This window comes from Diabrotica virgifera, chromosome 1, assembly GCF_917563875.1.
Source record: "Diabrotica virgifera virgifera chromosome 1, PGI_DIABVI_V3a".
In the NCBI taxonomy this organism is placed as follows: domain Eukaryota; kingdom Metazoa; phylum Arthropoda; class Insecta; order Coleoptera; family Chrysomelidae; genus Diabrotica; species Diabrotica virgifera.
In genome coordinates, this window is record NC_065443.1 from 78,397,244 (window position 1) to 78,424,517 (window position 27,274).

The following is a 27,274-nucleotide window of genomic DNA, read 5'->3' on the forward strand; positions in this document are numbered from 1 at the left end:
TGTATTCAGCTTTTTATTATCTTCAATTTTGGTAATAATAACTTTTTTGTGAAAGCTTATAGTTTTTGAGTTATACGTGGAAAACAGCTTTAAAACATGCATTTTTTTACGAAAAAATAAAATTTTGGATCTTTAATAACTCAAAAAGTATTGATTTATATTAAAAACTTTATACATATAACAAATTCTGCTTAGAATTTGTCTCTATCGATTTATGGTATTATTAAAAAAAATAATTTTCACCCCCGAGAAGGGGTGGCATTAACAACCACGGTAAAATCGCAAGTTGGCATCATGTCATATTTGTTCCTTGAGACATCCTCTAACTACTCACCAATTTTCATGAAAATCGATGGAGGTTCAACGAAATCGGAGGTGAAAACCTTCAGTGACTGCACTAAGTGGATTGAAAGATATTTTCCCTAATTTTGACATTGCTTTGCACATTCATTTGTGCATCCCAGTTGCCAACGTGTCCGCTGAAAGGTAATTTTCGAAAATGTCAAGAATTAAAAATAATTTCCCATCAAGTATGACGCAAGAACGTGTTAACAAATTGTCGATTTTGTCAAGAAAAATTTTTTTTTGAAAATTCTTTTTTTGAAAAGTAGTATCTGATGTTCGACAATGTTTTCTGTTATAGGTATACAAACATCGTAGTTTAAATCCATTTATAATGTATAATTATTTAAATAAAATTTTCTGCAATTTTTTTTTCGCAAAAATGGTACATGTTTGAAGGGCGGCTACTAGAGAATTGCCTAGGGCGTCAATTGACCTAAACGGGGTCCTTTATGCAGCGCTTCTTTAAATATTATATCTGAATATAAATTGAACAACAGTCTGTCTACATAATTTTATTTGCTAGATATTTTGAAAGTGTCAAGATATTAAACATTTTTTGAAATATGCGCTTGAAAAAAAAAGAGTGTGTGTACTTTGTACGCACGTAAGAAGTTAAACTTCTATTATAATATAATCTAACTTCATATTATGATTTCAACGAAATCAATATACCTATCTACTTTAAACAGTTTTTTTGTATTGTATTTAAATATTAAACTAATTTTAGAAAGAACAAAAAGAATACCAAAAATAAAAAAAAAGGATATGACTTTGTCAGGATTCGAACAGGGGACCTCTCGATCCCTAGGCGAATGCTCTACCGATCAGCTACCACCGCTTTTGTATTCAGTCGATCATTTCTCGGACATAATTACAATCACGGTGACAGATACATTAATTGAAAATAAACATTTTCAATAATACTTATAAGGAGGAAGACAAATCCACAGACATAAAAATTATAATAAATATATTTACTAAAAACACTAATAATATATTCTTTTCACGCACACCTTATTTGCGCTACATAACTTAAAATATGTAGCGACTAATACCATACTGTCGGTGTGCGCATGCGCCAGGGAATGTAAAAATTCACCCTCGTGCTTAAAGAAGTTTAACTTAAAAAATGAACAGAAAAATCATTATTAAACACCTTAAATAGAAAAAGTTGTGTATTTCTGTAATGTAATTATGTAGAATAAAACTATAGCAGGGATAAGACAAGAATTACTCATATGTATGTAGTTCAAAAAACTTTCAGTAACCTACCTTTCTGCTACAGCAAATCGAATCTTCAGCTAAAACTTTACAAATATTTTCAATGTAAGGATGTATGTATTCTTGAGGAGCTCCTTTTACTAATCCTTGCAAAACTGTCAAATGACCATAATGCGGTCCTTCTTCAGCGATGGGTAATACAAGCGGTGACCATATATTACATTTCACAAAACATCCAATGATTTCACTGGCGCGTTCTATGTTGGTAACTACTCTGGAGTCATCATCTCTAGCTGCTGAATACATAGATAATAACAATTCTTGTAGATTTTGTGTTATGCCCTCTTCGGCATGCAAGGCTATGGAACACAATAACTGAGCACAGCGAAGTCTCACATCTTCCTGCCAACTCATAAGTTCTCTGGCTATTGCAGGTGCTATTTTAGATATGTTTCGCTTGACTAAACCCCTACATCCTATATTTGGACGTTCTATGTTTTCTGGATAGTATTTCGGCAGCTGAGTCATGTAATCTAAAAATAAATTAATTTAATTTTGTATAACATGATAATGTCCGATTGTTCCTTATATTTCCGGTTTGTTTATTGTGTAGGCTATTAGATAAATATTCAACATAAATTTTACCACCATTTCTCACGTACAAGAGGGATCAAAAGAAGTGCATATGGTCTATCTCTATGTTCTCAAAACTAACAGTAAAAAATTATAACTGCCAACATGTGGCGGTTATATATTATATTTTCAACATAATGAGTGGTATGAATAAAAACGGAGTATAAACTCACGATTATGTTCTCATGAGTATGAGCATAAAGTTTATACTCTATTTCATATGTATAAAAATATTGTGATGTGATGAGTTTCTACTCACGGTACATAAGAGTAGATGAAGTAGGGGAGGACGGGGTAATGCCGTCATATAAGTATTTTTCACAAAAAATTTGTACCGCACGCACCTGACTAACGCTGAGACATAGCTTCCGATTGAGCGCGCTTTGACCAGTACAGCTACTGTCGTCGTCAAGGTTAGTTCATGCGAATATCAGTAAAACCGTTATTGTTTCTTATTTCTACTTATTTTTGCCGTATTTATAACTGGTTTATAACTTAACTGGTTTATTGAATATGTGCTTTAAATAATATGATACCTAAGATACTTTTCGGTGAGATTGCTTTTAAATGTTTGGTTATTGTGTGTAGTGATATATCCGCCATGTTGTTCCGAGGGGTAATTCCGTCACTTTACTTCGAAATAATGCCGCCATGACGGCATTGCCCCGTATTTTCTTATTGAAATGATAGGTTGTCAACGCATTTTTTTTTATTTTCGGATGGTACGATCACGAAAAAGAACAACAGAACAGGCTATGTGGAAGGAGGAAAACCTCAAAAATGCTATTGAAGCAGTTAATCAAAAAGGTGTCTCACAAAAAAAAAGCAGCTACAATGTTTGGCATACCCCGATCAACATTAAGGGATAGGCTAAAGGCAAACAATGTTACTAAGCCGAGATTGGGTCGGAAATGCGTCTTTTCTGCAGAGCAACAACAAAAGTTAGCAGAACATGTGATCAGCTTATCAAAATTATTTTATGGCATCACTACAAACGAACTAAGGCGACTGGCTTTCGATTTGGCTGAAAAACATGAAATAAAACACAATTCAGCAAAGAGACCAAGTTAACCTGGATAGATTGGTTAAATGCGTTTATAAAAAACGCCGGGATAAATTAGTTTAAGAAAACCGGAAGCCACCAGCTTGAACAGGGTCAAAGCATTTAACACAGACGAAGTTGATTTTTTCTACAAAAATTTAGATACTGTGATGACAAAGTATAACTTTCTACCGAACCGCATCCATAATATGGACAAAACTGGAATTTCCACAGTACAAAAACCGGGAAGAATTCTCGCACCACGAGGACAGAAGCAAGTGGGAGGAGTTACGAGTTGGGAGAGAGGCAAAAATATCACTGTAGTGTGTGCCATGCATGAGCGCTTCAGGAATATATACGCCCCCAATGTTTATATATCCAAGAAAACTAATGTCGCCTTTGTTGCAGCGAGGAGGGCCTCCTGGAGCCATTTATAGATGTTCACACAATAGGTGGTCCAACGAAGATTTATTTTTAGATTGGCTGAAATATTTCCAAAGAACTACTAAGTCAAGTGAAGAGGACCCTGTCCTTCTGTTAATGGATAATCATGGAAGCCATATTTCTTTGTCATGTTATGACTTTTGCTGTTCAAACCACATTCACGTTGTGTCGCTTCCACCCCATTCCTCGCACAGACTTCAGCCCTTAGATGTATCTTTCTACGGGCCTCTTAAGAATGCGTCCAATAAGGATTGCGATAATTTCATGAAAACAAATTTTCATCAAAAAATCACTCCATATAGACCAAGAGGTAGCGCTGAAAAATCTATTTGAATTTACTACAGCTAGATTTTTCACAGTTGATTACTGTGAGTGTGTAGAGAAACATACTGCGGTCGGTCAAGCGAAACGTAGAACAGGGGTTACTGAAAGGGTATCAAAGTTGCTTTCCTACGAAGGTAATTATTTCCCTTTACTAAGGCTGAAAATCAGTACACACATTCTAAATTAAATATAAATAAGAGTTATTATAGTCGGTCAGCGGGACGTATGACGGGACAGAGCCGCTCGGTCGGCCCCAATAGTCGATTGAGGAAATGAAGCATTTTGGCTCGCAATTTTTTCGTGCAGCATGGATTTGCTTGAAATTTTCACAGAAGGTAGGGAATGGTCCAAGGATCATTTTATATATCATGCCGCTATCATACGCTAAAACCTTGGGGGTGGTTGCCACCCCATCTCGGGGGTGGGAATTTATTACATTTTAACCATGTAATTCCATGTGATTCGATTTAACCATGTAATTTTCTTCGTAAAACTAATATTTTTCGAGTAATTCGCGCTTGAAAATAACAGTTTTTCGATGAAAAAATCGACTTTTTTAGAGGGTTTTTTGAGAATACCTCGAAAAATATGCATTTAATAAAAAAAAACTGTAGATATCGAAATTGTATCTTTTAGTAACACAAACCAAATTATTTTCCTATAATATCTTTAAGACCAATACAAACCGAGATACGGCATGTTAAAGCGTTAAAGGTTAGCTTTTTTCGTCAAATGCATAATTTGAAATATTCAAAGACAAATAATGGGAAAAATTTGCATTTTTCGAGGAAAACTTAAATAATCTTTTTTCAAGTATACAATTAGATTTTTCAAAAAAAAAATATAATAAAAAGTTTCTAGCATGAAAATTAAGCGACTTACAAAAAAATGTCGGTATCTTCTTTTCTCTACGAAAAAACCAGTGAAACCAACCCCCTAACTACCTTCCTAATTCAAAATTGGTCTTCACCTTTCTGTAGTTCCTTTTATATTTATATTATCAATACACGCAAGGAGTCTGACCTATTTAAAATGCCCAATTTTGGAAAAATTGGAGTTGGAATTGGAACTGATTTTTTGCAAATTGGGTATTTTTCACCTTTTACTTCAAAATATCTCCGAAAATACTGAAGATATGAAAAAAATTATAAACTACTAAATTGTAGCTTTTTTAATGACTAAATCATATATTTTCATTACAGTGAATAGTTAGCCAGATATAGCTGTTTAAAACCTCTATTTACCAGCAAACACCCCCTTATTCGAGCCCTTTAAACCTGCCCCAATTAAAAACTAAGGCATCTTACGGAATTTAATTTGCACAGTCTTATAGCTCTTTAAAAATTCTACAAAATCATTTTTGAGGGGTCTGATTACTGAGAGGGTATCAAAGTTGATTTCCTACGAAGGTAATTAGATCCATTTACTAAGGCTGAAAATCAGTACACAGTGAGATATAATATTTTTCCAAAATTAGGCATTTTAAATAGGTCAAACTCCTTGAGTGTATTGATAATATAAATATAAAAGGAACTACAGAAAGGTGAAGACCAATTTTGAATTAGGAAGGTAGTTAGGGGGTTTTCACTGATTTTTTCGTAAAGAAAAGCAGGTACAGACATTTTGTTGATTATAAGTCGCTTAATTTTCATGCTAGAAACATTTTATTATTTTTTTTGAAAGGTCTAATTGTATACTTGAAAAGAGATTATTTAAGTTTTCCTCGAAAAATGCAAATTTTTCCCATTATTTGGCTTTGAATATTTAAAATTATGCATTTGACGAAAAAAGCTAACCTTTAACATGCCGTATCTCGGTTTGTATTGGTCTTAAAGATATTATTGGAAAATAATTTGGTTTGTGTTACTGAAAGATATAATTTTGATATCTACAGTCTTTTTGATTAAATGCATATTTTTCGAAGTATTCTCAAAAAAGTCGATTTTTTCGTCGAAAAACTGTTATTTTCAAGCGCGAATAACTCGAAAAATATTTACGAAGAAAATGTAAAAAACATTTTTTTCTTAGAATCACTTTTTCCATCGAATTATAATGGTTAAAATGTAATAAAAAATTCCCACCCCCGAGATGGGGTGGAAACCACCCCAAGGTTTTAGTGTATGACAGCGGCATGATATAGAAAATGATCCTTGGACTATTCCCTACCTTCTGTAAACATTTCAAGTAAATCCATGCTGGACGAAAAAATTGAGAGCCAAAATGCTTCATTTTCTCAATCGACTATTGGGGCCGACCGACCGGCTCTGTCCAGTCATACAGCTGACCGACTATAATAACTTTTATTTATATTTAATTTAGAATGTGTGTACTGATTTTCAGCCTTAGTAAATGGAAATAATTATCTTCGTAGGAAAGCAACTTTGATACCCTCTCCGTAACCCCTGTTCTACGTTTCGCTTGACCGACCGCAGTATGTTTCTCTACACACTAACAGTAATCAACTGAAAAATCTAGCTTTAGTACGATATTGCTCCGTCCAATACGATATTGCTCCGATATTCAGCAAAGCTTACTTGAGGATTGCTACCCCTGAAAAGGCAGTGGCTGGATTCAAAGTATGTGGAATTTTTCCGTTTCAACTAGATAAATTCAGTCAAAGCCTGCTCATTCAATCATAGAGCAAATAATTGTTGAGGACAAGAAGGAAAATTCTGAAAAACTCAATAATACCGCTACTAATGAGGCACCTATTGATGAAAATCCAGCTGACAGTCCTGCTAGTGCTACTGCTGTCGATCCCGATCCTGTTGGTGCTACTACTGTCGAGATTATTAATCGTAATCAACCGGGGACGTCGTCATGCAAAGTAAATTTTTTAAAAAGCAATCTCGAGATTTCACCAATGCCAACTAACAGGACTGATCCTAAACAAAAAGTTTAGGATAGAAAGCAACATTCTATTATCCTGACTTCGACACCAATAAAAGATATCCTTCAAGATGCTAAAAAAAAAGAGTTGAAGCAAAAAGCGAAAGCAGTGAAACGAAATTTTACAGATTGAGAAAACAACAAAAATATTGAAAAAAAATCAAAAACATTGAAACAAAACAGAAGAAAGTTTACATCTCAAGACGAGCTTTTTAAGAATAAAAGAACAAAGAGAATCAAGAAAACTATCAGACCAAAATTCGATTTTGATGAAACATCGTCAGAAGATTTTGATGATGACAAACTGTGTGATGATGATTCAAATGATGATGTCTCCCTACCCATTGTATTAGCCGATGAGGAGAAATGTTTAATTTGTGGAGAGTTTGGAGGCATTGAGCTTTGGTACCGCTGTACACTTTGCTCAAAATGGGCTCATTCTCAATGCAGTGGAAAAGACAGTGCTAAAAACTATGTTTGTGACTTCTGTGAATAGAATAGTAGGTTGTTCTTAGGTTGTTTTCATTTATCTTTCATTATCCTGTTACTTTTTTATGTTTCCAAATAAAATTTCAATAAAGATATTTGCTCAGATCATGTTTTATATCCATCATTTTAGTTCAGTAGGTGACGCCATTACCCCCTAGGGCTGGGTCAATGCCGTCACGTTGCACAAAAAGATGTTGCGTTTATTGTCGCTTAATTAAGGCGAATGAAAAATTTTTGAAAATTAATTTAGGTTAAAAAGTTAGTTCTTAGATCGTTAGCATAGTTACATATTTCTTTCATCTCAAAACTAAGTCACAAAAAATGATGATGTCTTAAGGTGACGTCATTACCCCGCCCTCCGCCCTCCTATATATACTCCAACATTTGGAGTATAAACTACATTCTCATTTTTATTCATAAGAGCCATTGTCTTTACTTTATTAATCTTTTTTGAAAACGATATCCAGAATGGAAATCGAATCGTCAAATCTTTTTAGGTAAAAATGTAATTGTCATTATAACCAACTGTGGTTAAGCCCATATAAACATAATACATATAGAATTTTTCATTTTACAATAAACGGTAATGAGAATAAACTTGCAGATAATTTGCTTTGCTACAAATAATGTCTTATAAAATTTTCTGTAAGGTTGCTAGTTTATGAGATACAGCACGAATACCTTTTGCACCCCTTTTTACAAGATGGCGACCGGGAGACAACAGTGGCGACCCCACAAACTTGAACTTAAGCTTACATTAACCTCCCATACACACCAAAAAAATAAAATGGCGTTCTTGGTAAAATATAACCCTACATGTAAATGCGGTTCAGATTCAGGGCCAATAATGATTAAACGACAGTTTTTTAAGCTTAAGCTGCAATCAGTGACGGAAAATTTTGCTGATTTTTTGGTTTGCCTGGTCGGTTATGTCAAAGTTATGTTCCGTGGCAGGTGTCTTTTTACAAAAATCAAAATGATATTCAGTACTAAAAGCCAAATTAAACTACATATTATGAAGACAGTGTTTTAAGAAGTAACAAAACAATAGGGAACTTGCATAAAATTTTAAATTAAAAAAAATGTTATAAATCACAACAGAACAAAATTTAAAGCATGTATCAAAGATAAAAAAGTTTTGTTTGTCTTTCGTTTGGCCCCTAAAGAAGATTAAAAATTCAAATTATACCAGCCAGCCCAAAACGCATCGTGACGTCATCCGGTTATATGTTTACATTTTGCACCAACAAAGTAAACAAAATTGTATATAATTTTAAATTAGACATTATAGACGTCAGTAGAAAATATAGTTATGTGACGTTACAAGTGTTTTTGATCGTTTGAAGTATTAATAGAAAATTTGTACTTTTACAAAATGGTTTTATTTTCCATACTAAACCTTCTTTCCTTTCCTTCAATAACGATATCAAACTCAAATCTCAACAAACTGGTATATATTATTACAATGACATACGACAAAAGTCATTGGAATATAAATATTTTTCCTTTATTCCGTGACGACGAGCTAACCAAATACCCAAGTAGGTGGAGGCCAACAAACTAAAGAAGAAGAAGAAGAATATACCTAAATATAACCAAAAACGGAACCATATAGTTAAACTATGTGACGTCACGGGCCGTTTGAACTATTTTAAAATACAGAAGACTTTAAATTTGTACTTCTAAGTTATTATGAGTTTTTGAAGCGTGTAATTTTTGAAATCTCATTTTTATACCAAACTGAACATTATTATGTAATAAAAAAAAAGAATGTGTGTGTACTTTGTACGCATGTAAGAAGTTATACTTCTATTATATAATTTCAACGAAATAAATATACTTACAATACAAAACAACGAACAGTTACAATACAAAAAATTAACAATAATTACCAAAAATTAACCAAAACTTAACAATGCCAAAAATAATAAAAAAAAAGAATATGAATCGTCCGGGATTTGAACCCGCGATCTCTCGATCTCTGGTCCAATGCTCTACCAACCAGGCTATGAAGGCGCTTGTTGTTGACGTTTCGGATATACACAATTACACATCACGGTGACAAGCGAAATATAAAAATAGATATTTTATTATTTTACGCCCAAGGAAGACAAATCCAAAGACACAAAAATTATAATAAATATATTTACTAAAAACACTAGATAATATGTATATTCTTTTCACACCTTTTCTTGCACTGATATACAGAGTAGGAAAAATGAAAGAATACCCATGAACGAACATATAAAACACGCTGTATTTTCCTGTCACACAAAAAATTAGCCAGCACAAGTACATGTACGTAATAATTATTATTACATATACTTGGGCTGGGCAATTTTCTTTGTGACACGGTGACAGGAAAATACAGCGTGTTTTATATGTTTGTTCATGGGTATTCTTTCATTTTTCCGACTGTATTTATACATAACTTGAAATATTCAGCAACTAAACGCCATACTGTCTGTGTGCGCGCAGTATTATGAAATTTTACTCTCAATCGCGCCTAAAGAAGCATAACTTCAAAAATTTAGCAAGTTCCCTATTCCGTAGTACACTTCCCGTCATAAAAAACTGGTACACTTTTTTTTCCCAATGTAAACCTGTGTTCAGACTGTATACAATAGTTCGTGAATCACTTCATTGTTGCCATAACAGATAACGGAATTGCACTAAATCTACATACAAAAAAATGAAGTTTAAAAATGTATAAAGGTTTTAGATAGGTATTATTTTTATCACTACCAATTGACCATCATTGAAGAAACCTGGGAAAGCTTGGACGAAGATGAAAATTTATAACTAAATTTATTTCTCAGTGCCCAGAAGATTACAAGAAGTGATTAATAATAATGGAGTTATGACAGAATATTAATATTTCAGCAGTTTCGAATTGTAATACATATATTTAAATTCCACACTTGTTCACTGTAAAAGTTATTCATATTGTATTAATTTCAAATCATTTTTTTTATTTTTCCCGTGCGTTTATTCTAGTATCCCACAACTCAATAGAGCTTTGTATTTACAGTACAATTTACGAGAAACCAATCACGCTTCTCGATTTTAATTTAAACATAATAATTTAAAGTTATGTCTAGATTTATTAACTATCATTATTTTTGATTTGAAATATTTTCATAAATTATAATAAAACACGAATCAATGTATGAGTACTTAATTGAGATGATAGGCAACGTTGCCCTAGAAATTAGAATGACACATTTGACAAGATCAACTTACACAACTTGATTTTCGGTTATAAGAGTTGTACCAGTTTTTTTTTGACGCGAAGTGTACATTATCTCCATTATCGTATGTCTACCCAAAATATATTTTGCCATGTGATTGACCTGGTATATTTTCCCAGTGAAAGTTATATCCTATTGTTTCTGAGTCTAACTTAGTCCATCCATAACCAGTGTCCCGTGAATACTTCCTCTTTATTGAGAAATGCACCCAGCACCACTCCTTATTTTTCCAAAATGTACTGCATATTCTGTACGAGATAGTGGAGTGCCGATTCTATAGAGAATCCCACCCTATACGCACAGTGTCCATTATGTATCGACTTTTAGCCAATACACCATCCCTAATGTGACCATTGAGCAGTATTGCTTATAAAAGTTACCCTTTCAAGTCCCTGTACTTTTGGTATGTACACCAGCACTAACCCACCCTATAGTGCAATACAAAATTTTTTATACATGTCATTTCCTACTGAAGAATTTATGATTTATGTGGTTGAAATGAGTTTATTGCACAGTTGATTCTGCTCCGATCTACCACTTCTTTTGTAACAACAGTCTTCACTAGAACTATGTTCTGGTTCAGTTCAGTGTACTTCCATGTGTCTAGTATACAGTGATGAGCACGCTAATAACCGGCAAAACAGCTCAAAAGATGGAAAACAATACATTGCGAAACAAAAGAGAAATGAAACTAGTGGAGGTGGAAATTATCGTTATAAACGTCTAAAATAACATTACATTACATAGTTTTCAACCTTTAGACATATCAGAGGAGTATGACAACTGTCACTGTGACAGTTGGAAACTATGTAATGTAATGTTAATTAATATGTTTATAACGATAATTTCCACCTCTACTATTTTCATCTTTTTTTGTTCTGCAATGTATTGTGTTTTCTATCTTTTAAGCTCTTTTGAGCCGGTTATTAGCGTGCTCACCACTGTATGTTCTGTTTCAAACTCAGGAAAATGCACCCTGAACTTCTTTCAGATTACCTTCACCATTCTGAGTGTATTCATCTGACTCCTATTGGACTGAGGGCTGTGGAAAAAACTTTATGTTGCCGTAACTTTTCTGTAGTCTGTTCTATATCCTGGCAATGCCTTCACAATTTTCTTTTTGCTCTTCTTATTTCCTCATTATATTCAGTCAGAGCTTTGAGAATATCTTTCTGTCCTTTGACTTGCAAAGTTATACTTTGCAAATGAAAATTTTTTAAGTTAACTATTATTACCTGTTGAAATTCCTCACTATCTACATTATTGTCTTCAAATGCAGGCGCCAACCTTTTAAAATAAATTGTTCGGCAGCCATGCATAAGTCCAGCGTATGTCTTACAATGTTGTTCTTTCTCTTGCATTGTGTGGATGATGTTATTGTGCTTTTTAGAGTTGTCTCGCTTTCCGCTAAAGACTTTCTATATCTATTAAAGACTGTACTGTATACTGCTTTAATTAAATTTTCACTATTAAGATATGAGCAATCTAGTGTCTTACTCATCATATTATGAATTCAGCAGTTAGTTTGGCAGAAAAAGGAAGATTATTATTATTATTAAAGGTGTCACCTTTATTTAAAAAAAGCAGAGTAAAGTTCAAAAAAGCAATGGGTAAATGAAGGTTTATAAGCTCCATCTTCATTTTATGTTATGGCGACAGTTTAGCACTGTTTATCACAATAGTAGATGGATGTAGAAACTATTAAAATAATGAAAAGTTACATGTAATAAAAAAATAATTATTTAGCTTGATGATATAAAGTATAATGAATTGGATGTTAAACAATGTCATATTTTTTCACGGAATTAGCAGAAAAATTTATCTAATCTAAAATGTTTTACCTAGTTCATCTTTAAAATCTTTTTCATTTTCATTTTGGTACTGAAGACCAACTTTTTCCCACAATGTAGCAGCTTCCATTCTAGTTTCAAGTACTTCGTCATTTAAACCAGTCAGCAATAATGGTAATATTTTATGAAAAAAAGAATATCGATCTCTGTATTCCAGCAGCCATTTAGCAGCAACCTAAAAACATATGCAATTTAAATATCAGTTGCATTTACTACAATAAAATTTGAGAATGGTATATTATATTCTAATCATTTTTGTTAAACTAGTAATTGGCCTAGTAAGTTCTAGGTTCTCACCCAAAGTGATCAAAAGTAGAATCAGTAGGACGGTAGGTCAGTATTTGAACTCTTCGTGCAACTTTGCATCAACTGATATACGATTTGACTCATTTTGGGCCATGTTTAATGAACTTTTGGTCATAACTGTTTAAACGGAAATGACTTCAAAACTGGAACTAAAGATTCAAGCTCGACTTTTCAATACGCTTTGATTGATATGTCACATGTACTATTTCTGCGACTACACTATGGCAATTCCGGTTAGAACTTTTTAACCAGAAATGATATAAAAACCAAAAGTATACATTTGTTCTCATCTTGCTCAGGCATGTCGAATAATATATCGCTTATACTATTTTGGTGACTTTAAAACGGTACTTCCGGTTGCAACTCTTAAAACCAGAAGTCCAAGGTTAAATTTATCATCTTTAGTACCATTCTTGGGTTATAAGCTTTCATTCGACACCTCATTTGTCATTATATCTGTATTAATAACGGAGGAATTATATTAGCGGATGGATACACAGACAGTCATGAAACCAAGTATATATTTTTTTAAATGTTAGGGTACAAAGAGTCTAATGCTCACAATCTTATTGAAGGTGTCTATTTATAGCAGTTTGCAGGCATATATATTGTGAATGCTGAAACCGGTTGCCTGCAAACTGCTATATAAATAAACACCTTCAATAAGATTGTGAGCATTGGACTCTTTGTACTCTAACATTTTCATAATGTGCTCATACCAGCAACGATTTCATCATTTATATATTTTTTTCTTGTCTTGCTAAGTCGCAGTTGAATAATATATCCCTTATACTATTCTAGTGACTTTAAAACAGTGCTTCCGGTTGCATTTCTAAAACCGGAAATCCTAGGTCAAATTTCTCACCTTTAGTACCATCCTTGGGTCATAGGCTTTCATTCTACACCTTACTTGTTATTCTACTTGGTATAATGAAGGAGTTGTGTTTACGGACACACACCGGACGTGGATAATTCAATGTTTTCACATTTTTTCAAAATTGGGTGAAAACACATTACATTATCCAAACATAATATTGACAAATAATATACTACAAAAAAACTGTAAAAGATGTTCACTATATCCAATTTATCAGTCTGTAGTATTTTGTCTACACAATATCTATTGTTCCACTTATTTTCATATAGCTGAGATTGCTGTTTCACCATTTTTGCTGAATTTTTCCACACCAATACAACATAGCCCATATGGTACAAAGGCCTTACGACCAAGTGATAGAGACTAACGAGTGTAGCCTGATTTAAGAAGAAGAACATAGCTCATCCAGTATAAATATCAAATCTTTATAAATGTTAAGATGAGATTCATTCTATAATATGTACAGTCGGAAAAATGAAAGAATACCCATGAACGATCACATCAATCACTTATTTTATATTTGCTACCTTTTTCTACAACAAACGTTTGTTATTTATAGAAAAAGACAGCAAATACAAAATAAGTGATTGATGTGATCGTTCATGGGTATTCTTTCATCTTTCTGACTGTACCTACAGTTCAAATATCTATACTCCATATTTTAGATGTAATAGCCCTTCCACTCAAGATGTATAAAGGAGCAACACTGCCATCCTCAAGTAAAACACGGTATGTGCAGCCAACTTAAAACCGAGAAATCAGCTCTCAAAGTTTTTTCTCAGAATTCTATAGCACATACGGCATATACGGTGACCATATCTTTTTAAAGAAAAATAAGTACAAAAAAAATGGATTAAAAACGCAAAATGTATCTTGTTATTGGACAAATATAACTTTTTGGCATTAAAATAAATAAACTATGTAGCTAGACATAAAAAATTATATCAATTAAACTAAACATAACACATTACATTAACTTTTAAAAAGTTACAAGCCTGTAATTAAGAGTTTTTAGATGAGGGACCTGGAATAGCCTAATCTTCTTCCGGTTTTCTGCATCATTCTAATTTTTCTGAACTTAAAATGAATTTAAGAAGTTCCGGCTTCGACTGAAGTAAATGAAACATTTCATACAAGTCTCATAAAAATTTGCGTACACCAGCATCGCTGCCTTAAGAGTGGATATGGACATTTGTAACTTTTCCGACGTCCAATAATAACTATTTATTACAGAAAATAAATGCTCGATATCTGCACTACGTAGTACCCGGAAGACAAAAAATAAATTCGCTTAATATTTGTAAGTTTTTCAGTTTGAATTGATCTACACACTTAAAAACTTGAAGCCATCGATCCTGACTATTTTTTTCTTCTCTGTTCCACTCAGCAATTTTTTCACTTGTAGCCACGTCTTTCGAAATTCCCAGTTCGTCAAAGAGCTGATCTTCGTTTAACATGGTTGCCTTGATATACAATTTAAAAACTTCGAGAGAATAACAACCATCGTTTCATGTTATTTCACTTCTTATGCGAGCTCCACACTCCCGTCGAAGTCGATCGAGGTTCAACAAGTACGAGAGTGTAGACGGCCACCTTGTGTAACTTTGCCTTACTTCGTTCTACTTTCATTCTCTGTTGGTCTGGTCAAAGGGATCTTTGTCGGTATCGCAGCGCTCTTTGTCGGTATCGCACTTCCTCGCGAAGTAGAACGAGTGTGTAGAGAGGGTACTTCGAACTTCGGTCAATTTTGGCGAAGTAACTTCGCCGAGAATGTGGAGCCCGCTTTAGATCTATGCTTTTGAACAGTTTAAATTCATGAAAATTTGTACTCCAGTTTTCTAGGTAGGTTACACATTTTGTGTAAAAATGTTTCACTTGCGCAGTGAAGTTTTGTGTGCGACCACCGCACCATAATCCTGATGTCTCACACACTTAAAATGTTTTTAAAGATCATTCATAAACGCATTTACCAAACACTTGTTATGGATATTGAAGAAACAAACTTTGGATTTACACTACTAATCCAGAGATGATTGGATGTGAACCAGGATATGTACGTCCGTTTCATAGATTACAACAAGGCTTTCGATAAAGTCCGCCGCAAAGAGCTAATGGACGTCCTTAAAGCAAAACAATTACAATACAATGACCTTTGAATTATAACAAATCTATATTATAAACAGCAGGCACACATACGCATTAACGAACACACATCAGAAGAGTTCGAAATTAAAAGAGGAGTGCGACAGGGGTGCGTATTGTCACTACTACTATTAAATGCATATTCTGAAGAAATTATGAAAAAAGTTCTTGAGGGAGAAACAGCAGGAATAAAGGTACCTAAATGGAACGCCAATTAACAACATTAGATATGCGGACGACACTACCATAATAGCGGACAACCTCCAAGATCTCCAAAAGCTAATGAACAAGATAGTTGAGTATGGAGAACAATATGAATTATCAGTAAACATCGAGAAAACTAAATTTATGAGGCTATCAAAAACCCAAAATAATGATAAAAGCCTGACAATTAAAGGTAAAACTTTAGAACAAGTTGAAAACTACAACTATCTTGGCACAATAATTAATCACACAAACGATTACTCTAAATAAATCAAAGTTCGAACAGAGAAGGCAAGAACCAACTTCAATAAAATGAGAAAGGTAGTTTGTGCAAGAGAACTGAAATAATTAAGACTTGAGAGTTAGGCTGGCAAGGTGTTATATTTTCTCGACTCTACTTTACGGGATAGAAGCATGGTCAATTAACACGTCGACTACTAAAAAGTTGGAAGCATTTGAACTGTGGGTGAAGGTACCTGAAGATAGCATGGACCGAGCCTGTAACAAACAACGAAGTCAGGAGAAGAGTGAACAAAAGAATGGAAATATTGGAAACCATCAAGACCCAAAAGCTGCAATACCTGGAACAGTATACAAATAAATTTGTTTAAAAGTAGTAAAAGATAAAAATATTCATTTTTTAGAAAAAATAAGTACATTCGCGTGTCCTTAGAAAGGTTTTAAAGTACATTAGGACAATATTTAAAAATAAGTACTGTCCTACTTAAATAAGTACATATGGTCACCGTAGGCATATTCCAATTTGTTTATTTTGGTATTAAATAAAGCATAAAGCATAAAGCATTGCAGAAGCATAAATAAGGTTAAGAGGAATCCACATGTAGCAAAAACTCAATTTTCAATTTTTTTTGCAGATACCACGTTTTAATTGAGGACGGCAGAACAGCAAGCCGCTTTTAGCAACTAAAAAGGGTTAGTTTAACCCTCCAGGGGATAGGCAAAAATAAAATTACATTGTATGTCGATAGCCCTGTGAGTCCTCACCCATCTGCTGGAGGGTCAATGATGTAGAGCAGTGGTTTCCAACCTTTTATGTCTGGCGACCCACCTTCTGATGTTTTTTCATATTTGCGACCCATCCACCACCCATGATGATATATATGTATGTTATTCAGTTACTGTAAGAGCCACAACGCGACCCACCTGCAATCTGCCCACGACCTACTAGTGGGTCGCGATCCACCGGTTGGGAAATGCTGATGTAGAGAAAGATGCAAGTAATGTGATTACAGTATGATGTGTTAAGACCTGTAAGTGGACATTTCAGTTTGACAGAAATCAATTGTAGACACCCCTGCTTCCGCTGATATGCTGGTGAATGAAAAAAACAAAATGATTTTATAAAATATATTATTAGTACTTTTACTTACCTGTCCAACAGCTCTTCTTACCATAGGAATCTGGTCAAATAGTTTCTCAGCAAGAGGTCCTACAGCTTCATCCAGAGCTTTATAACTGCTATGCATAATAATTTCCCCAATAGATTTTATTGCTTCTATCCTGACTTTATATCTCTGATGAGAAAAACATGTTAGCACAGGTTTTACTAATGATTCGGCTTGTTTGTGGAAATCTCTAGGTAATGCAATAGAAAGATTTATTATTGTTCGGCAGCTAAGTTCTTTTATAGCTGGGTATTTATCCTTAACACTTTCTGCTAGTATAATAATAGAATCATTTAAAAAGGGGACAAGCTGGGCAGTATTAGAGTACTTTACGATTATGGCATTTAGAAACTGAACTAGCTGAAGCCTTATTTCTTCAGATTCCTCTATAATCTCCACAGATCCTAATCTTTCCACTAGTATTGGAATTACATACGTCAGGTAATAGTCATTTATTGGAAGTTTATCTATTAGAAAAACATTTAAAAAATGAATAGTTTGTTCACGGACACCCTCGGCCTTATCTCTTAAGCCATTTAAAACGTGTATATGTATATCAACAAATATAGTTTGCAATTCCTGGTTACTGAATACATTTTCTTTGCTACTTAAAAACTTTTCTAAATCAATCAAAGTTTGTTTTCTTACTTTTCTGTCTTCACTTTGTAAACCTATACACATTTTTTTGATAGAAGAAATCTTTTCTTCTTTATTTATTCCTTCAATGTTTTCCATGTTGTGGAAAATCAATTGATATTTAATTTGATGTTAAAATTATATGATTAAAATTTAAATCAGACATTTGTAAACAAAATTGAAACTTTTATTGGCTGCCATGACAACTAGTTTCTTCTTCTATTCTACACCAACAAACCCAACTACAACTACCCAACCCAAAACATCAGATCAAAGTAGCAAAATTTTAAATTTTAGACATCCACCGACCAACCACAGCCCACAGCTAGCGTAGATTGCTCGCTACAGCTGTAGTAGGTCTATTACACAGAGCCAGAATAAAACAAATTAGAAGATGAACATAACCTAATAGTATCAATATTTTTTTAAAACTGATTTGAACTTAAAATAAATTATGTATAGACTAATATTCAATAGATTTTTAAAGGCAGTTAAAGTACCAAACGAGTAAGTTTCATCTCACTAATATTTTTCAATATTAACCCTAGAATACTAATACTCATAAAATATACGACGCCGAATTATTTTCTGTGAAATTTGCCAATAACGGAAAATCCCGTGAACTTGTGCACAATTTGGGTCCCACGTCCCACAGTAGCTTTGCTCTTTAGTACTAGATTAAACATTGGTGTATAAACGTAAGTTAAATTTTGTGCGGTGCGGAAGTGTGAATTAGGTATCCTGTCCTAAATGTTACAAGGCTTTAATGTTAATGTTAGTAATGGTAATCAGACTGGATAGAGTATTTTTCTTGTTTTATAGTGAAATTCAGATGTATTGTGTGAATATGCTAATTTTATTTTATTTTATTTAATCAGTTAAGCCCATTTGTACCTTTCGGCGTTGGGCTGTTTACAACTAGTTCAATATCTACATTTCAATACATTTTAATAATTATAAATTACTTATTTTAACCATTTTAATGAATATAAATTACTTATTTGACCCATCTTTCTGACCACATATTTTAATCTCGTGGTGCTTCTTTGATACTTCTTTTCCATGCGGTTTTATTTTGAGCTGATTGGTTTACCATACTCCATTGCAGTCCTCTCTTCTCTGCTTCTTGCCTAACTTGTTCTTCCCATCTCATTCTTGGGGCGACCTACTTTATTTTTCCCTTGTACCCTGACTTCATATACTTTTTTCGTTGTTCTTGTGTCGTTCAGTTTATGGATGTGGCCCAGCCATCCTAACTGTCGTTCCCCTATAATGGTCTCTATGGGTTTTATCTTTAGAGCTTGAGCTTGAACTGAATTCCTTTGAATTCAGTTGTCAGTTGGCCATTGAAATCCATTAAGTATGTGAGGTTTTCTCCAAAAAAATTCCAACCACGTGGAAAAAGTCCTGTGTTGCCCTGGGTAACATTTAGGCATATCTAGAACATCATTTAAATTTTATATAAATATGTAACATAACATAATGGTTTACATTTAAAGGGTTTTTACCCAACACATTTTGGTGGCTCGGGCATGCTATTTTTTGGCTTTTAGAACACTGATGATGGATTTCTTAATCCGAAAACGTTTTGTCTTATTGTGACCCTTATTTAGGGTATTTTAAAATATACCTTTTACAACAAATCTAGTATTTTTATTAGTTTAATATTTAAATAAAATAAAATGTTTAAAATATATTTGTTTCATTGAAACCATAAAAATAGAAGTAGGGTAAGGAAATGTATATTGGTGGTAAAAATGAAAAATACTAATAATATAGGAATTTGACAACTAAGCAAGAAATAAGTTTTGCTTTATTATGTTACTTATTATTTGAAGTAAATGTTTAGAAGAGTTAATTTAACAAAAAATGAATAATAATAGTAAATGTCAAATTAACATACAAACTTATGTTAGGTAAGTTGGTGACACAGTAAGGTATATTGGTGATAATGGTTAGAAAATTTGGTGAAACAACCGCAATTTAAGAAATTTAACTTACCTTGGCTAAATCACGAATTCAATGCAGCTTTTTTTATTGATAATTAGTTTATTGAATAGTTTTATAAAGTTTTATAAAGACATCAGCAATCATTCCAATTAATATGTAACCGTCTCTCACATTCAATAAGAAATGGCTCCACTGTCGACTGTCACACAACGTAACAGTCAAAACAGTCTGTTGATAAACTCGTGTGCATGCATTGCGAAATCGTAATGTATGTTTGTCCTGCTTACACTGGTAACAACTTACTAGCGCTTTGTCATGAATGTGCTTGCATAGGGAACTGTGTGGTAATCTGAATAAAAATTATCACCAAATTACTTGTATCCCCAATATACCTTTCCTTACCCTATAACTTCTTACGTGCATACAAAGTACACACACTCTTTTTGTTTAAATGTGTTTTAATTAATGTCGTAAATTTTACAGTGTATTAGTATTAAAGGATATTCAAATCATATTAGTACTCTAGGGTTAATAATCTATATTTTTAGCATCGTCAGAAGAAATATAAGTTGCAGTTCAAGAGTTTTTAATCAAGAATTTCAAAATGATCGCCCTGTTAAATTTTCTGCCAGTCCAGCTAGTCATTACAAAGCACAGTCTAGTAGAACTGGAGTACATTACGAATCTAGATTATGGTATGAACCTTATGTGATTATAGCAAGTATTTCAGTTTTTTTAATTTACTTCACAATTCTAAGAGAAGAAAATGATATAGATGAAGAACTGTCTCGATCTTTGTATAGCCGGATTGAAGGATTAGAGGAATTTCAGCTGAGAGAATCATTAAAATACAATAAAGAACATGGGAAAGACACAACCGATATTCTCAAAAGGCTTGCTGAACTTGAAAATGAAAAAAGAGAAAAAACAGAAAGTTAACCTGAGTGTTAGATTTTTTAGCTGTTGTAAATTACAGTAAATAATATATTTATAATCAATACATGATAAATAAGCTGTTATTATTCATATACATCAAAATTCATTGACTCATGTAGAAATAAACAACCCATCAATAGAACACGCAACATGCTGGTACTGACAGGGATGATATTGCAACAATTTGTATGGTAAAAACTAGAGATGTTGAAAAAGTATCTATTCATTACAAAGTACTCGTTAGTTACGAATACCAGAAGTAAAGATTACTATACGAAGAGGCAGATCGTTACTTTGATTACTTCGTACCAATCCTAATCTGAGCGAGTATTGTATCTACAACCAGTTGATATAGGACCGGTATTCTACAAGTGGTATCGATATTAGTATCAGTAACTATGAAGCGTTTTACAGGGCTCTGAGGAGAAGCTGAAAAGAGAGAGGCACAAAATTGGCTCGCCGTTTCTTTGCACATATTATAGGAAATAGACCAAACTATGTGAGCCAAACGTGCGTCAGTTATAACAATTAGAAAATTGCTATTATTACAATGGGATGTTTTTATATCTCTTTATTTCATTTATTACATTTTGAAAACGGTATACATTTATGAATGTTACTTTCAAATTTTTGGAAACCTATAGGTTGTCCAATAACATATACAGTAAATTAATATTTAAACCGTAGCAAGGAAAATATAATGATATTTATATTTTTTTTATGTAATTGTTTATTTACAATCTACATCATTAAAAGAGTATTAAGTAAATTTGTTCCATGTTTTTGGGCATGAAAAAGAGACTTCCAATGATGTCTCATCTTATTCTATTTATGTTTAAGTTTTAAAATAGGTCCTGAGGCCAGGTTCTATATAGTCTCCTTGTGGCAGGGCCATTATGGAATAATTGCCTTACTAACTACTCATTGTCATGGTGAATGGTATGCTCATTTTGTGACTCTGTGGCTCGATGGATTTCTTCTCTGATGAAAGGATGATATTTTTATATAAATTTACTATTTTATTTAGGAATGAGCCACAATTTAAGTTTGAAATTAAATTTATTTAATTCGGAATTGATTTCCAATGTTAAAGTCAAAACACCAAATAAATTTAATTTCAAATTTAGGTACATAGTAGGTATGTACCGTGACAGCAAAAAATTACTGAATTAATTTTAAATATGATGTAAATGATTTACAACCACTGATTTCAATGGTTGACGATAATAGTTTTTTCCGAACACTAATTACTGGCATTGAGCATGTCATGCTCAGTTAATTTACATTTACAAATTCATTTTTGCCCCAAAAATTTCGACGAAAATCTGAAAAGTTAGAAGTTTTGTTATCCAAGACTACTTCAGTTGCAATTACCACAGATGCTTGCACTGCTCAACACAGTCAAACGAGTTATATAGGCTACACAGTTCATCTTATTAGGGAAGATTGGACCCTTTATTCCAGTTTATTAACACATTCGCTGCCACCTTATATTCAGTCACTTTTGTATGGTGCCACTACGAAAAGAACCCTATTTAATTCCACAGGTTATGAACGCCTAGAAGCATCACAATGTGGTTCCAAATGCCGAAAAGCTTGTCATGAACCTTTAAAAGCGTATATTGTTCATACACTTCGGAATTGCTTTCGTGCATAAGCGTTTTTGGCGTCGCTGATTACGAATCTGTCACTATTTTTTTTTTGAAAAACAAAATGGTGGATCCAACAGGGCTGAAAGACATTGAAAATATCAACCAAAACTCAAATTTGTTTGACAATTTGATAGTTGTAGTTCGATGATTATATAAAATATCTATTTATTTTTTTGAAAAACAAAATGGTGGATCCAATATGGCTAAAAGAAATTCGAAAATTGTATTTTAAACACATATTTTTTTTTGAAATTTCATATTATAACGAACTTTTTAAACTGCTGTTTGCCAGTACATTTTCTTTTTGAAGTACAATATCAGAACCTAGTACTTATGTACAACCGTCCATACATACGCAACAATCGCCAGAATCATGTAATATGCGCCATTTCACACTTTTGTATTCAAATAACTGCCAGCAATGCAAAAGCAATTAAAGGCAGCTAAACTAATGTGATTCTGTATCTTCTGACTGTACATTTTGAGATTAATAAACATCAATAACAGAATTATGCAGAATTATGTACTTTTTGAATGTGTTACGAAATTTTGATTGTTTCAAGTATATTTTTACTGCATTAACAAATTTTATGCATTTATTGTTATCAAATCTTTAGTCAACTTTTATCTTACATTAATACATACTTTAAAAAGAAGACTCTGCTCTTAAGCATTAAAATTGATAAACTACAAAACGTTTCAGCCTTTTCAATATACGCGTTCTTTTAGACTTTCACTCTCGGCTCAAATAACGTTGTACATGGCTCACTTGTCCCAGAGTTATGAATAAGAATAGATCTGGTCTGATCCTTATACCTGCGTCACAGTATAAAGAGGGACAGTAAAACCACTTCTCTGTCGGCGCTTCGATCTCAAGAAGTAATACCGGCAGTACGCAATTGATAATTCACCAGTGGTGGATGCGGGTTTTCCCTGTTAAAACCCGTACGTTTCTATGCGACTAGCAATGTCAGAGTGGGACAAAAGCGACTAAGAACATTGCGCGGTCGCCATGCACGACTACAGATTTTACTTCCAATTTTTCGGAGAGTGGTTCTACTGTCCCTCTTTATACTGTGCCTGCGTCTTAGGAATCTACGATAGTATGAGAAAACAACTGTACACATGAAAATCCCTAAATAGGGACTTTTTATTTTACATCATGACCGCGTTTTCAACATTTGGAACCACTGTGTGGCACCTGACTAGGCACGCCAAACGCCTTTTGGCGTCAGGTGGCAAAAAATGCGTTAAAGTGTCATAAGTTTGATGAGAGTCAAACGGCACAAAATTTAAAAGATGACTCATGTAGTGTTATCAATGAACGGGATAAAAAAAGTGTACACAGCAACACTAAAGGCAGCAATAAAGTTGACTGAGTGGGGTCACATTGGTTATTTTGCTCACACAATCAACTTAATTCAGATTGGATTGGATTTGAAATATGTGATGTCTCCCCATTAAGAAAAAAAGGTTAAGACGATAGTAGAGTATTTCCATAGAAGTACAAAATCCAATGAATTTATAGCTATACAAGCCCAAATGAATGAGGGTGAAATACCATTCAAGTTGAAAAAGTATGTGGTCACAAGGTGGAACCCAAAAAGAAATAGTTACAAGATTCTCTTCTGCTGAATCGAACACTTTAATAGCAAAACGTGCTTCGTTTAATCCTAGGTTCAAAACCTGTTTAATTCAGAATATAATTGCAACACTGCAAATGAGCGCGTTCAAAATGAGGTAGCTCAATTAATCCATTCAGAATGACGGCCGGATAATATAGTTATTAATGACATTGACGAAAAGACTGAAGAAGAATAAAAAGACGAATAAAATTTAGTTTGGGAAGAGTTTGATAAGGCCGTAGAAACACCAAAAGAAATCGATTCCAAAACAGCTTCAATCATTATAAGTAAGGGTATATTTAGCCGAAAATCTTATTCACAGGAAAGAAAATCCTCGAGAATGATGGAAAACCAGAGCTTTATTATATACACATTTAGCTCAATTGGCGAAAAAATATTTATGTTTCATATCAACCTCAGTACCATCGGAAAGGGTATTCTAAAAAGCGGGTCAATTAATTTCTGAAAGAAGACATCGATTGACCAGAAAAATGTGGAAAGGATGTTTCCACACTATAATCAATAATGTTTAATTTTACATGTATGACATTGTTTTTATGTATTTTATTGTTTCGTTATATTGTTTATATTGTATTGTTTTTATGTATTGTTTTTTTATTTTTGTATTATTAATAGTTTAAATAAAAATAAAAAACTAAAAATATGTTTAAATTTATTAAAAAACCTAATTATTATTACAATATTGTAAGGTATATAGATACATAATGAGAAATGCAATTCTTGATATGATTACCTACTGACCTACTCAAATACTAAAGTACTTAATCATAGTAATCAAAGTAACGAATAATGTAAATGATTACTTTATACAAAAGTAACGATTAATACGATATACGAAGAGTAAACGAATAGGTACTTGAAAATAACTATAAGTAATCAACATCGCTAGTAAGAACAGATACAATACAGCAAAAGATTAACATAAAGAAAAAAAATAATACACCTAGAAGAAAATGATAACGAATTCAAAAGTGCAGTGGGAAAGAAAATAGTAAAAATTTAAAGCAATACCTAATAATAAAGAAAGTTTTGTTTAAAACATTAAACAAAAAGACAGAATGGCAGAATACAGCTTTACACGAAGAAGTGAAGGAAAGAAATATCCTGTATAAAAAGTTTTTATTGAAAAATGCGTAATAAAAAATACGAATCAACTTGTCCAAGCATTTTTTCGCTTCTTCTTGTACTTGGTACTCCTATTGGAGGTTGGCTATCATCACAGCTATCCGTAGCTTACTGGCGGCTGCTCTGAAGAGATCTACTGAGCTGCAACTATACCACTCTCTTAAGTTTCTCAGCCAGGAAATTCTTCTTCTACCTATGGATCTTTTCCCCTTAATTTTGCCCTGCATTATGAGCCTTAATATCTCATATTTCGCACCTCTAGTAATGTGGCCCAAATATTCCAGCTTTCTCGTTTTGATGATATTTATCATATCGCAATCCTTTTGTAGGCTTCTTAACACTTCTGCATTCGTAACTCGTTGGATCCATGGTATTTTCAATTTTTTTCACACATGTCCCCATTTATTTTTAATTAAAAATTAAATTCCATTTAGCTGATTTACATTGTATAAACCTATATTAATTAAGCTTTGTCGTTATTGAGACACATAATATGAATGATGAATATTTTGGTAATATAAGTTCTTCCCACAAAATTTTTTCGGTGCACCATTTCTTTCTAATATCTACATATACATAGTAGATAGCGACAAAAAATTATATAGGTATCTGTAATTAATAAATAATCATTTCGTTGTGAACCGAAACAAGAACCGTCTTAAGTCAGTTCAGAGAGCGCCAAAAGCACTCGAGTGCTCATAACTAGTTTCTACCCTTACTGGGGTTTCCTCAGAGAGCGCATATTTGATTCTCTCTGAACAACTTAAATTCAGACCGCCATAGCCTCGGTCCACAAACGAAAGATCATATACCGTGACGGCATCTGCTAAATACGAATGAAATCCATTTGTCTCTGTCTTGTGCGGCTTACATCCAGTTACTAACAAACAACACGTTCAGTGTTTCCGCTCCATACGTGAGTACAGGTAACACACACTGGCCAAAGATTTTCCTTTTGAGATATATACGTATATATCCGATTTAAATACGTAGTTTAATGTACCAAACTCTGCCCAGGCTAATCCTATGCGACGTGGGAGCTCAGATGTCTCTGCCCAACCAAATTTCATGTTCCAAGTAGGTACCTACTTATAAGATGCAGTTTGCTCAATATCTCTTCTCTATTATAAAATAGGACATTCTGTATAACATATGTTTAAAACTCATTCAAAATCATTACTCCATGTAGTACCTGTTCTTGGATTCAATAACCGCGAGTAACATTGGATTGTCATGTTTGTTATTATTTAAAGGTGTATATAAACATTAACTCGGGCGAGAAAGAGATTATGATTATTGTTGTATTTAGCAAGTATTCACGGTTATGATAGGTCACGTCTTTATTGTAAATAATTTAAAAATTTTAAATGGCAAAGAGACACACAAAAAGTGAAGTTTAAGAGATTCATATTTATTATAGGTACTTTATTTTAAAGTTAGTAGGGCGAATATAAATAAATCAAAATAAGACTGAAATAATAAGATGAGATGAATGAGTAAAGTAACGTTAATTTTTTTTCTAAACCACTAATAGAAGTTTAGGTAATATTTAGCTTAGCTTAGGAATTATTAGATTCGAGATTTTATTATTAGTACAATTAGAGTATTTACGGCTTATATGCACTTAAAGACTATGTAAAAGTTAGTCAATAAAATCAATTTTATTCACTGTGGATACTGTTTTGATGAAGTGAATTAGTGAACGAAAAAAAGACGAAAAGACACGACGTGGAAGTACGTGAATTAGTGATAGTTTTTGAAAAGACAGTTTATTTAAATAGGGAAAATGTAAATATTTTGCGATTATATTTTGTATATATTAGGATTACAGTTAGCTTACAGAATCCCTTATCTAGGTTTCATACAGTTAGGTCTATAGTTAAAAAAAAGGTCTATAGTTAGTAAA

General features: G+C 33.1%; 2 protein-coding genes across 2 annotated transcripts in view; one reads left to right on the top strand and one right to left on the bottom strand.

The window, feature by feature from the left end:
• Positions 1-18,300, bottom strand: part of LOC114349394 (dynein axonemal assembly factor 5) — a 35,869-nt gene extending 17,569 nt beyond the window's left edge. Inside the window, exons 1-3 of the mRNA XM_028299750.2 lie at positions 17,409-18,300; positions 12,480-12,663; positions 1,618-2,099 (exon numbers count right to left, since the gene is read on the bottom strand). Coding sequence (XP_028155551.1) covers positions 1,618-2,099; positions 12,480-12,663; positions 17,409-18,158 — 1,416 coding nt within the window. The 5' untranslated portion in view covers positions 18,159-18,300. The remainder of the gene's footprint in view (positions 1-1,617; positions 2,100-12,479; positions 12,664-17,408) is intronic.
• Positions 18,290-21,021, top strand: LOC114349395 (uncharacterized). The gene is made up of 2 exons (XM_028299751.2): positions 18,290-18,566; positions 20,558-21,021. The coding sequence occupies exons 1-2, from the start codon at positions 18,514-18,516 to the stop codon at positions 20,946-20,948; spliced, it is 444 nt and encodes a 147-aa protein (XP_028155552.1). The 5' UTR covers positions 18,290-18,513; the 3' UTR covers positions 20,949-21,021.
• Positions 21,022-27,274: the final 6,253 nt, after the last annotated feature.